Genomic DNA, 13,439 nt, shown 5'->3' on the forward strand with positions numbered 1-13,439 from the left:
AAAAATTTGGAGTCAAGGAGAGCACTTCTGGTCCCCCAATTATTGAGCAAGGGAAATAGGGAGAAGGTGTTTGGTGGGTGTTAGGGCTAGCAAATGGACTCCACTTTCTATGAAACTTAACAGGATCACATGTTAGGTGAAATTGAGGTTGGACACCAAATTTGAGATTTGGTGGAGAAAGTTTCCAATGTAGATTTGGAAAACCCTAGAAATGGGCAGAAATTGTTTTCTGTAGATAAATCCATGCAAATTAAATCACACTAATGCTCCACTTGATGTGGTGGCATTATTTTAGTATTATAGCATGTCCAAAAAGTTTGGGATCAATTGGAGAAACTTCACAATGTAAAATTTTCCAATTCTAGAAATCAGCTAAAGAGGTTTTGAGGGGTTTTGGACAAGTCATCTGTTCTCCTTGATGCACCACTTGGTGTGGATGCATTAGTAGAGTATCAGAACATGTCCACAAAATTTGAGCACAGTTGGTGACACTTGGAAATGTAGAGTTGCTCAAGTTTGGTTCTGGACAAAGAGGGTTTTGGGATATTTTGGTGAATCAAATCAACTTGGATTGAAATGAAACCTGGCAAGATGATCACACATATCATGTGTGACTTGCTAGAATTTTCCTGGAATTTATTGAGAATATTTCTTGTACTATAGACCCAAGTGGTAGGACCCTTCCCCGGACCCTACGCAAGCGGGAGCTACATGCACCGGGCTGCCCTCATTTCTTGTAGAAATATTTCAAAAGCTTGAAATAGGCAAAAAGCGTTTTTGAAAAGCTAAATTAAATAAATGTTTTTTGGTCAAAATGATACTTGGTAAATATAGTTTTAGGTCCTATACACATGGTATGGTCATTGGGCAAAGACTTGGGTCAAGGAGGTGAGTCTAAAGAGTAGCAGGAATTTTAATTGGTCCTAATTTTTGTGCTATGTTAACTTAGTCAGGAGAGTCAAAACACAGGGTGTGACGGTGTTAGCCACGAATCATGTCTTAGGCTATAGCGAAGCTTAAGGCGTCTTCTCCTTGTTGATTCCTGACGCCATAGCCAAAGCACCCATGCATCCCTTCAAAACCATGTTAAATGTACCCACTTGGCCAATAGGTACACTCCTAACCATGTCCTCCAGGCCTTCCCAGAACTCCCTCCTGTACTCTCGTTGTGGCCTACTTGCGAGCATACATGCGGATAACATTGAGAACTAAGTCCCCAACTACCAGCTTGACCATGATAATCCGGTCCCTTTGCCTCTTGACGTCTACCACTCCATACTTGAGGCTCTTGTTGATCAAGATGCCTACTCCATTCCTGTTGGCAGTTGTCCCCGTGTACTATAGCTTGAAGCCGCTATCCTCCACACCCTTCAGCGTTGTGTCAACTAGCTCCCGTAACTTACCTGTCATGAACCCTACGTTCCAGCTACCTAAGCAAATCCTACAAGGCTCCAAGCATATGCAATGAAATCAAATGGCCTTTTCATGCCTTACTACTGTAACAGCATATGCACTTCCTTAATCTTGTCGACAAATTTTACATTACAACAATGAAAAAAAATAAGCAATGTTTTTTTCTCCATGAAAACGTGAAAACATCCAAGGTAAACACTGACTTGGTAGCGTGGTTGTTGTTATTCTTGGTTTGGCATATTTAATGTTCAAGGACCCCTCCTGAAATGCAACTAAATATTAGTTTTTGTTCGACACAAGGTTGGATTTTTTTATTGCATGTTAACTATTAATGCTATTACATAACAGAGTCTCAGACCAGCTATCTCGTACCTTCAACCTGAAGAGTTGAACTTCGTACATGATGCTTTAAAGGTAATTTACATCTGACATTGTTCTTCCTTGGGGCTTCTGAATAATATTCTAGGCTTCCTGATTCCTCCGAGAATGCATCAAGAGGCTGTGTCATGATAGCTTATGGTCTAATGCAGTTAGCATATGAAGCACATAATGGGCAGAAACGCCGGAGTGGGGAACCTTTCATCATTCATCCTGTTGAAGTTGCTCGTATTCTTGGGGAGCACGTGAGTAGTAGTATATCATTGAAACTGTAATGACATATTTTTCTCAAGTATCCTAGTATGAACATAATGAAGTCAGGCTGTGCTCTACTCCATGGACATAACTAGGAACTTGACTGGGAATCAATTGCTGCTGGTTTATTGCATGACACTGTTGAAGATACTGACATGGTTACTTTCGAAGCAATCCAAAATGAGTTCGGGGCAACAGTATGTCGTATTGTTGAAGGGGAAACAAAGGTATACTTTTCATCTCACCTGTTCACGTTTTGTATTGTACTACTAACTTGTAGAACTTATATGATCTCGGTATAGTTCCAGTGGAATCATAAACGTATTTCATCACAAATACAGGTGTCTAAGCTAGGGAAACTTCAATGCAAAAATGAGGGTAGTTCAAAACAAGATGTCAAAGCTGAAGACTTAAGACAGATGTTTCTTGCAATGACAGAAGAGGTATTTATCCCATATAGAATGTTTCAGCAGCAGCATTTTGAAGTCTGTACTGTTAGGAATAAGCAACTTGTATTATCATGAGGCCATAGGCCGATATATATACATGTACAGGTGATGGACTATATGCAGGAAAACCCCTTATATATTGGGATAAATACAAAAGGGTACATGACTTGTATTATAACTCTAACACCCCCCTCTCAAACTCATGGTGGATGAACAACACTGAGTTTGGAGAGATAAAGGCCATGTTGTGCTCTAGTCTGGGCCTTCGTCAGGAAATCCGCCAACTGTAACTCAGAAGGCACATACTGAAGAGCAACAACCTGATCCTGCACAGCAACGCGCACATAGAAAGCATCAACACCAATATGCTTGGTGAGCTCATGCTTCACAGGATCTCGCGCAATGCTAATAGCACCTGTACTATCAGATAAGAGCAGAGTCGGTGTAGTGACAGAAACACCAAAATCCTGAAGTAACCACCGTAACCAAGTCACCTCTGCCGTCAAAAGAGCCATCGCTCGCAACTCAGCCTCTGCACTCGAACGGGAAACTGCAATCTGTTTCTTCGTCTTCGAGGCAATGAGAGAACCACCAAGAAAAACACAGTAAGCAAAAAGTGAACGGCGATCTGAAGGATCACTAGCCCACGTAGCATCCGAATAGGCCTGTAGCTGTAAAGAACTGGAGCGAGGAAAGAATAAACGGTGAGAGATTGTGCCCCGAAGATATCGGAGAACACGGAGGAGATGACTATAGTGAACCGATGTGGGAGTAGAGACAAACTGACTCAGAATATGAACCGGATAAGAAATATCCGGACGAGTGACAGCTAGATAAACAAGACTGCCAACAAGATGACGATAGCGCGTCGGGTCAGGCAGGGGATCACCATCAGTAGCAGAGAGATGAACATTGAGCTCCATAGGAGTCTCAACAATGCGCTCATCAGTAAGAGCAGCACGAGCAAGAAGATCCTGGATATACTTTTCCTGGGATATAAAAAAGCCATCAGAGGTAGATGAGACTTCAATCCCAAGAAAGTAGCGAAGAGGTCCAAGATCAGACATAAGGAACTGCTCACTAAGACGAGCCTTGACAAAGGCAATATACTCAGGGTCATCCCCAGTGATGACCATGTCATCAACATGAAGAAGAAGAGTCCGACCACGAGGAGAAAGGTGAATAAACAATGCTGGATCATGAACACTGGGTGAAAAACCAGCGGCAGTCACCACAGATGCAAAACGCTCAAACCAGGCTCGGGGGGCTTGCTTAAGGCCATAGAGAGAGCGACGAAGACGGCATACCATGCCATCAGGAACAGAATACCCAGGTGGAGGCTGCATGTACACCTCCTCACGCAGCTCACCATTAAGAAAAGCATTCTTAACATCAAGCTGAGAGATAGACCAGTGGCGTGTAGAGGCCACGGCAAGAAGTGTACGAACAGTGGTCATATGAGCCACAGGAGCAAAAGTCTCGTCATAATCACGACCATGCTCCTGCTGAAAACCACGAGCCACAAGACGGGCTTTGTGACGCTCAAGAGAACCATCGGAGCGAGTCTTTACCTTGTAGACCCACTTACAAGTGATGGGACGGACTCCAGGAGGAAGGGAAACAAGATCCCACGTACCTGTGCGTTCAAGAGCAGCAATCTCCTCAGCCATCGCAAACTGCCATTCAGGATGAACAACAGCCTGATGATAAGTAGTCGGCTCAAGAACAGCAGCTCCAGCGGTGGAAAATCCTAAGCGATCAACAGGCGGACGAGGACGAGAACGCAAGCCATAAGTAGGCTGAGACGAGGATGTGCCGCAGAACGTGAACGTCGAGTGTAACATTGAGGAAAAGATGGAACAATGGAAGGAGGAATCGCTAAAGTAGAATCGGAGGGTGGCGATGAAGAAGTTACCGGAGATGAAGGTGTAGAATCCGGTGACATGCTAGACAAGGAGACCGTGGAAGATGGTGGCGACAAATCGACTGCTGGTGGAGAAGCAGAGGGAGCGGAATGAGTAGGCAAAGGCTCGACAAGTGTGATAGGCGTGTCAGGAAAAGTGAGAAAAGAGATATCCTCCACTGAAAAAGTCGAGGAAGATGAGCGTGGGTAGAAGGGACGAGACTCATCAAAAGTCACATCCCGAGAGATACGTATCCGACGACCGAGAGGATCCCAACAACGATAGCCCTTATGCTCATCACTATAGCCTAAGAAGACACACTCAACAGACTGAGCGGTGAGTTTGGTGCGTTCGCGGGGGGCAAGAAGAACATAGCAAACACAACCAAACAAGCGAAGCGTCGAATAATCGGGAGACCGATCAAAAAGACGCTCGAAAGGAACACCACCCTGTAGAGCAGCGGAAGGCTGGAAATTGATGAGATAGGTGGAGGTGGAGACGGCCTCAGCCCAAAAATGAGGCGGGAGAGAGGCAGCAATCATTAATGCACGAGCCGTCTCAAGAAGATGGCGATGCTTGCGCTCAGCCACGCCATTCTGAGCATGAGCACCAGGACAAGAGAATTGAGAGAGAGTCCCGTGCTCAGCAAGAACACCACGCAACATCTTAGAGATATACTCGCCAGCGGAGTCAGCACGAAACACACGAATGGGAGAAGAGAACTGAGTATGAACCATGGCAGCAAAACGCTTATAAATGGACAACACCTCACTACGAGAAGTCATGAAATAAAGCCATGTGTAACGAGAGAAGTCATCGATGAAAATAATATAGTATTTATGACCCCCTTTCGAAGCGGAGGGAGCCGGACCCCATACATCGGAATGGACTAAATCAAAAGGACGCTTAGACACCGACTCACTATGTGGATATGGTAACTGAATCTGCTTGCCAAGACGACAACCCTGACACTCTAAGGAGGCATCTCCTGAGACAGACCCCAGAAGACCTCGACGAACTAACGACGACAAACGAGAACCACACAGATGACCAAGTCGATGATGCCACTGCTGGAAAGAACCAGTAGCCGAGGCGACCAAAGCGGAAGAACTGGCGAGAGAATGGGCAGCGGAAGGAACATGAAGCCAGTCCAACTCCCAAAGACCCTCAGAATCACGGCGGCGAGGACCAGCCCCAACCAGAGTGTGCGTGCGACGGTCCTGAACAGAACAAGAGTCAAGATCAAGAATGACACGACAACCAGAATCAGCAAGTTGACCAGCGGAAAACAAATTCATGGTAAGTCGAGGAACATGAGCAACATCAGGAACAGAATAAGGAGTGGTAAGAGTGCCTCTACTAACGACAGGAAGGGGAGTACCATCAGCAGTGAGGACATGAACAGGAGAATCAAGCGACCGAAGAGAGGACAGAGTGGAAGAATTAGAAGTCATATGAAAGGAAGCTCCAGAGTCCAGAACCCATGGGGATGTACCTGACTGTGTAGAAGGTGGTTGCTCAGTGCGGGAAGCCTCAGTCACAGAACCAGCAGTACCCGTTGAGGAAGAACCTGAAGCAGCGAGCAGACGCTTAAGTCTCAGAATATCCTGCTCAGTTAAAGCGATGGCTGAAGCTGTCGAGGTAGATGACGAAGTCGCTGTAGATGGTGACCGCGCCTTGCGCAAGTGTTTCTTCTTCGTGTAGCAGTTCGGCTCAATATGACCATCATTGTTGCAGTAGTTACAATGTGGTCGGGGGCGACCTGAGCCGCCAGAAGGAGTGGGCAAGAGCGGCGGAGCACTCGAGCGAGAAGGGGTCGGTGCAGCAGGTAGCGTAGAAAAAGTCCGAGCAGCGAGCACCGAGGGAACCTCCAGCAAACCAGCACCACGTAAGCGAGTCTCCTCAGCACGAATCTCAGAAAGCGCCTCCATGAGAGAAATACGGCCACGAGCAAACAACTGAGCACGCCGGGGCTCAAACTCCTTACGGAGCCGAGACAGGAACTCGTAGACGCGATGAAACTCCAAGTCGGCCTGGACAGCCTGGCAACAGGGGCAAGTACGACAACCAGCACTGCGGAGAGAATCAAGCTGGCGCCAGATAGCAGAACTCTGTGCATAGAAGTCATCAACAGTAGAGTCACCCTGCTGAAGAGCATGCTCCTGACGGACCACAGAGAGGTATAAGGCATCACCAGAGGGCTCATAGCGCTGACGAAGGCGGGTCCACATCTCAAATACAGTAGGAAGGCCCAGAAACTCAGAAGCAAACTGAGGCAGGACACTAGCAGTGAGAACAGCGGCAGCACGAGCATCATCATCAAGCCACTGGGTATAAACGGACAGAGCACCATGATACAGCTGAAGAGCCTCCTCATAAGCCAAAACCTTCTCATCATAAGCACTCACAGCGGCCTCATCAGCAAGCTTAGGCATCCGCAGGAAGAGCCGGTGGGGTCGGCGGAGTGGGAGCCACGGGAGGAACCGGGCATGGCGGACAATAGACCTCGCCAGAAAGAAAGCCCCATAGGCGGATGCCACGCATGTGAATGCGCATGAAACCAATGAACTCGGTGTAATTAGTGCCATCAAAGATCACCGGACAACGAGGAACAGCAACATAGCCGGATGAAGCAGACATTTTTTTTTTTTTTTTTTTTTTTTTTTTAGAACCAGAGAGCCGGATCCAATCGAGATCAGGGCGGCGGCTGGCGGGCGCTGCAACGGGAGAACGAGAGCAGCGCTGGATCTGGCGAAATCAGCAGCAGGTGGGAGCGGTTGACTTCACCGAACCGGGCTGGGATCCAGCAGCAGGTCTGGAGCGGTGGGATCCAGCAGCAGGTCTAGAGGCGGTTGGTGGAGCAGGGCAGGAAGGGGTCCCGCGCGAGTCTGGCCGCTGGAGCCTGCCGCGGAGAGGGAAGGAGTCCCGCGCGAGAGAGCCGCTGGGGCCTGCCGCGGGACTGGAGCCGCCTGGGCCTGCCGCGGGACTGGAGCCGACTGGGCCTGCCGCCTAGAGGCTGCCGCGCGAGTCTGGAGCCGCCTGGACCGGGAACCGCCGCGAGTTTTAGAGCGGGGACCAGATCGAGGCTGCAGCGGGGAGAGATCGAGGCGGCAGGGAAGAAGGGACGGGATCGGCGGCGGCTGTGCGAGGGATTAGATCGGGAGGAGCACGAGTTGCGCGTGCTAAGAAAACCTAGGCTCTAATACCATGTTAGGAATAAGCAACTTGTATTATCATGAGGTCATAGGCCGATATATATACATGTACAGGTGATGGACTATATGCAGGAAAACCCCTTATATATTGGGATAAATACAAAAGGGTACATGACTTGTATTATAACTCTAACATGTACTAGCTTCCCAATAAATGAAATAATAATCTTCTGCAGGTTCGTGTAATCATTGTGAAACTGGCAGACAGGTTGCATAATATGCGTACTCTTACACATATGCCTCAGCACAAACAGGTATGTTCTTATTTCCATTGGTATAAAATCTCGCTGTAACTCAGTGCCATCTTATTGTAAGCACTGCTTTTTCCAGTATGCCATTGCCATGGAGACACTGCAGGTTTTTGCACCTCTAGCAAAACTTCTCGGGATGTATCAAATAAAGGTACCTTTGATGAAATCACCTTGAAGGATAGCTGTTATTATTGTGCATGGTACAAGCTAATTTTGTTATGGTGATGCTTCTTTTGTGTTACCGGTGTGTTGTTTTTGAACAGCACATTCTACTTTGCTACTTTTCAGTGTTTGCTTTGAAATGTCAGATTTTGCTTATTTCACCGCAAACTTGATTATACAAATGTATTGGGGATTCCCAGTTGACCTTCCAGTTCAATTACAAGACCAGGCATCCAGCTCCTTGGTTTTTTTAAACCAGAACATTTGTTCTTGTGATAGTGGCTTTTGGGGTTTAATTGACCTACCACCAAGTCAAGGGGCCAAAGAAATATGTTCCCTTATCTTATATAAAAGAAAATGTTTATATATGTTATATTACATAGTTTAAAAAATGTGCCCATATGCGTATTTCTTTTGATGTGTCATACTCTGTAGATCCACGGATCCATGCAATGTGAATAATGTTTATGTTATTTCAAGGAAGCATCTTACAATGCCATCTGATCCTTAACACTGTGCAGTCTTAATAGTTTGGTTATTCCATTTGATGACTAACACTTACAATTGCAGTCTGAGTTAGAGTATCTGTCCTTCATGTACATGAATCCTGGTGATTTCGCTGAACTAAGGAAAAGAGTTGAAGACATCTTCAAAGCCCATGAACAAGAATTGGAAGAGGTACTCTCTTTTGATATTGCACGCTTTAACATGTTTATGCATTTAGTGTTGATGTTTTTTCTTAACTTGTGCGATTTTCAATTCCAGGCAAATAAAACCCTAAAGCAAAAAATTGCTGAAGATCAATTTCTTGATCTTGTGAGTGTTGAAACAGAAGTGCGCTCAGTGTGTAAAGAACTTTACAGGTAGAGCAAACATGCTACTCAGTAGTAAAATAAGTGATGTCTTTAGACTTTACCTTGGTTATGATAAGTTTATTTTATTAGATGAGGATTTAGACTACAGTTTCTCTATCTCTACTTAGTGATGTAATTTCTGTATTGATATAGATGTGCTTAGCAGAGGGCAGGCCTGGCGCAGTGGTGAAGTACTCCCCACTTGTGCCAAGAGGTCCTGGGTTCGAACCAGCCTCTCTACATTGCATTGTAGCAGGGGTAAGACTAGGTTCCTATAATCCCTCCTCAGACCCCACCTTGTGTGGGAGCTTCTATGCACTGGGTCTGTCCTTTATATAGATGTGCTTAGCTTATTGTTCTTAATAAATACTGATCAATTCAATTCATATGGGGGCATACTAGTCGCCACACGATTTCTCTGTTTAATTATAAAAAGAAAACATAGTCCGTTTTGCCACTGTATCGCATTATTGGCAAAACATCCACAATGTGGAACAGTTAGGGAAATTGGTTTTTGCTGCTGCATAATCTTTTATTCAACTGACCTCTCATTTACATTTTACAACCAAAAAAATCAAACAATGTGTGGTCTTATTAGGAGGTTCCAAGTTTGAAATAGGCTCTAAGATTTGTTTCATTGGTGGATTGTTGATTGTTTGGATCATCTTGCAGCATTTATAAAACCGCTCTCAAATCCAAGAGTTCATTAAATGAGGTAAACCAGGTTGCTCAGGTACGATCTTCTGAAAATCTTTGTAGGTGATTATTCCTGCTCAGTTTTATTATTCTTATGAATGTCTTAGTAAAACATATTTTTATATTCTTATTCAGCTGCGGATCATCATAAAACCAAAATCCTGCAATGGTGTTGGGCCACTGTGCACTGCACAACAGGTAATATTATATATACCAAGTATTATCTTGTTTATGCAGTCAATTTATCACTGATGCACAAGTGTGTTTGATACAATTCAGATCTGCTACCATGTCCTTGGTCTTGTTCATTGCATATGGACACCTATACCTCAAGCTGTGAGTTATGCGCTCTCTGTTAATCAATGTCGCTTTGACAATACTCTGCTTCTATCATTTTTCTAAAACTCAGCTATGCTGATAGGTTAAAGATTACATTGCAACTCCAAAGCCTAATGGCTATCAAAGTCTACATACTACAGTGATACCTTTTCTTAATGAGAGTATGTTCCATTTGGAAGTTCAGGTAATGTTGCCCACTCTTAGCAATTTAAGCTAGATAAAGTATAAGATTCATTTTAAGACACAAATTGTGCTCCAACCGTATTACAGATAAGAACAGAGGATATGGATCTGATAGCAGAAAGAGGCATTGCTGCACACTACAGTGGAATAGGGGTGGTTTCAGGACCTGTTTGTCCTGGAATATCTAGTGGAAGAAATTTAGATGGGAAAGTGATCTGTCTTAGCAATACAGGCTTTGCTCTAAGGGTATATGTTTTATTACTGAGTATAATTACAGTAGTTTGTTAAAGCTCATTGCAGTTCACATTATTTCTTTTATCTCGCTTGACTAAAAAAATCCTCCAATTGTTTGTCTTTCTGATAGATTGGCTGGCTAAATGCAATCCGTGAATGGCAAGAAGAGTTTGTTGGTAACATGAGCTCTAGGGAGTTTGTGGATACTATTACCAGAGATCTTCTGGGAAGCCGTGTCTTTGTTTTCACACCTAAAGGCGAGGTAGTCACTGAACTTGGAGAGCTTAACTTTTCTTTGGGTTAGGCACTTGGCTAACTATATTTTCACTCTCAGATTAAAAACCTGCCGAAGGGGGCCACTGTGATTGATTATGCATATCTGATCCATACAGAAATCGGCAACAAAATGGTAGCAGCAAAGGTTAGTTGTGGAAACATTAGTAGTATGATTTAACAATGAATCATATGAGGGTACTCATGGTCTTCTTTTCAGGTGAATGGTAATCTAGTTTCACCAATCCATGCACTTGCGAACGCTGAAGTAGTGGAGATAATAACTTACGATGTTAGTATTTCTCACACAGATTCATAATTTATTTCTGCTGTATAGTATTATTTTGACAAATTTAGTAGTGTATTTACTGTCTTATATTTGGTTGAGATAGGCTTACTAAAGAAAATTCGCACTAGTTAGAAGGCTATTCCCTTTAATCTTGTTCCCCAAATATAAATTCCATACAATTGTGGTTCTGAAATTTATTCCATTGTATAACCATCTAACTAAAAAAATTGTAGTCTCATATTCTTGTTGTTGAGCTACCAAATTGAAATTGCTACAGACAAATCTACACTGCAGCAATAGGATTCCATGGCAGTATGTATTGACCCACATGTTATCTCCTGAGTATCTGGGTAAACTTGACTTATACACATATTTTCCCTTTTTGTCTTGTTTCAGAGATTGTCCAGTAAATATGCATTCCAGCGTCATCAGCAGTGGCTGCAACATGCCAAAACCCGCAGTGCTAGGCACAAAATTATGAAAGTAGGTCTAATCATCATTGATTTCCTACATTATTAGATGACTGTAGTAACTAATCTTGCTTATTCAGTTCTTAAGGGAGCAAGCTGCTCTTTCTGCTGCTGAAATAACTGCGGATGCAGTTAATAACTTTGTTGCTGATCTTGAAGATGAAAGTGACAGTGAGCAGTTAATTCCAACCACACAAAATGAGGACTATAAGTTCAATTGGCAGAAGATATTAAGTTCCAACAAGTTATCCTTTGTGAATAAAAATAGCGATGGCTTTTTACCAGTTAACAATGTTCACACGCCAAAGATTAACGGGAAGCACAACAAAACAGTCAAGGAACTGGGCATCAAAATTAATGGTTCAACAGTTCGAGGTGGTAGCTCCACTGAGTTCATGCGCCCTGGCGTCCCAGCCTGTAAGGAAGTTTTCACTAGTTTGGATAATTGGAAATGTGGTAAAATATCCTCTTGGCACAATACAGAAGGCAATTCTATCCAATGGCTTTGCATAGTGTGTGTTGATCGAAAAGGTAAATACTCATTTGCCATCAAACTTTTTTACTAAACTGAAAATCATTACTACTGTCTACACTGTATCCTCAGAGTAATACCAAGTTTCACTGCAACTTTGTTCATCTTCATTTCGTGCCCATGCCTAACTGTTTGTCTATGCTTTCTCAAATGGATACATTAATTAGTTGAAGCATCAATTAACTTGCAGTATATATTTATGTATTTTTTTTGTTTTTGTGTTTTCTTTAGTAAAACCATGTCAATTGATTTTTGGGATGCACAGGGATGATGGCTGAAGTTACTTCGGCTTTGACAGCTTGCGGAATCACCATATGTTCTTGTGTGGTAGGTGAACTGATTTTCCCTCAATAATTTTAGATAGTTATTTCCACGTGTGCAAATTAGGTATCAAGTACAACACGCCATTTTCTTAATTTATTGCTCCTTGGTCCTTGTAATTGCATTTGGCATTCTTCTCCATATCTACTGTTTTGTGTTTGACCATCTAAGTTACCATTTCAGGCAGAGAGAGATAACAGAAGAGGAATGGGTGTGCTGCTGTTCCATTTTGAGGGGACTGATGAGAATGTGGTAAACTCCCTTGGCTGACCTGTACATATTAGTGTTTGTTTACAAGTGTATGTATATTCAACCTAAGTCAAGAGCATAATTGTAGGTGAGCGCATGCTCCAGTGTTGAGATGATTCTTGGTGTTCTTGGTTGGTCTGCTGGGTGTAGCTATAACCCGCTTGGTGTTCTTGAGTGCTAGTGTAGTCGTGATGCACAGTTGACCTTCATCTCCACCGAAGCTGAGACAATTTTGGAAGCACCAATGGCTGAAATGTTTTGGGAGCAGTCAGGTCTCTGTTCCCCTTACTTTGTCAAAGCAGGCAGCATGAAGGCAGATGAAACTAGAACCAGATGTTACCACGCTTCATTTGGAAGCGAGAGAGTGTACATAGCTGAGCGAGTAGTATACTGTTAGTGCAGGAATTGACTGGGTTTATACAAAAAGAAAAGCCTCCGTGAATGACCAAATAAAGGCTGGTTTCTTCTCGTTTTCTTACCCTTCGGAGGGTTGCATATACTAGTTGAGGGTTGCATATACTAGTTGTGTAATTGAATGTGCAGCTAGAGTTTGTCCTGGAATTTCAGTGTCGCAAAATTTTGATCCTATTTGGATGCTCGGTGTCATACTATACTATGGTATTAATTCTCTACTAGCAAAACGGTTTGTTCGTTCAAAAGGATTTTTTTTTCATAATCTTCAATAACCATGACCATAGTTTTGTTGCATCAATAGTCATGACCACAGTTTTGTTGCATCACCAAGATACAATAGCACTCTCATTTTTATGAAATTGTGAATAGTTTTTAAAAATCATGAAAAAAATAACTCAGGGACATATTTGAAATCGTGAATTTGTTTCAGATTTGTGAGCATTTTGACGGATTTTTGATTTTTCCTGAAATGATGAACATTTTATACTATTTACAAATATTTTTAAAAAAATTATTAACATTTCTTAAACCATTTTTTTAATCGGTGAACATCTCTAG

At 43.3% G+C, this 13,439-nt stretch overlaps 1 protein-coding gene across 2 annotated transcripts in view; it reads left to right on the top strand.

Moving 5' to 3' along the window:
- The window catches only part of LOC123448638 (putative GTP diphosphokinase RSH1, chloroplastic), a 35,275-nt gene extending 22,149 nt beyond the window's left edge, over positions 1–13,126 (top strand). For both annotated transcript variants that reach the window (XM_045125599.1, XM_045125600.1), the window contains 21 exons: positions 1,762–1,827; positions 1,944–2,036; positions 2,142–2,273; positions 2,388–2,489; positions 7,791–7,868; positions 7,945–8,016; positions 8,598–8,705; positions 8,793–8,890; positions 9,554–9,614; positions 9,713–9,775; positions 9,857–9,913; positions 9,999–10,100; positions 10,187–10,345; positions 10,464–10,595; positions 10,668–10,754; positions 10,827–10,898; positions 11,292–11,378; positions 11,446–11,896; positions 12,163–12,224; positions 12,402–12,470; positions 12,556–13,126. In XM_045125599.1, the coding sequence (XP_044981534.1) occupies positions 1,762–1,827; positions 1,944–2,036; positions 2,142–2,273; positions 2,388–2,489; positions 7,791–7,868; positions 7,945–8,016; positions 8,598–8,705; positions 8,793–8,890; positions 9,554–9,614; positions 9,713–9,775; positions 9,857–9,913; positions 9,999–10,100; positions 10,187–10,345; positions 10,464–10,595; positions 10,668–10,754; positions 10,827–10,898; positions 11,292–11,378; positions 11,446–11,896; positions 12,163–12,224; positions 12,402–12,470; positions 12,556–12,648 (2,244 nt within the window). In that variant the 3' untranslated portion in view covers positions 12,649–13,126. The remainder of the gene's footprint in view (positions 1–1,761; positions 1,828–1,943; positions 2,037–2,141; positions 2,274–2,387; positions 2,490–7,790; positions 7,869–7,944; positions 8,017–8,597; positions 8,706–8,792; positions 8,891–9,553; positions 9,615–9,712; positions 9,776–9,856; positions 9,914–9,998; positions 10,101–10,186; positions 10,346–10,463; positions 10,596–10,667; positions 10,755–10,826; positions 10,899–11,291; positions 11,379–11,445; positions 11,897–12,162; positions 12,225–12,401; positions 12,471–12,555) is intronic.
- Positions 13,127–13,439: the final 313 nt, after the last annotated feature.

This window comes from Hordeum vulgare, chromosome 4H, assembly GCF_904849725.1.
Source record: "Hordeum vulgare subsp. vulgare chromosome 4H, MorexV3_pseudomolecules_assembly, whole genome shotgun sequence".
Taxonomy (NCBI): domain Eukaryota; kingdom Viridiplantae; phylum Streptophyta; class Magnoliopsida; order Poales; family Poaceae; genus Hordeum; species Hordeum vulgare.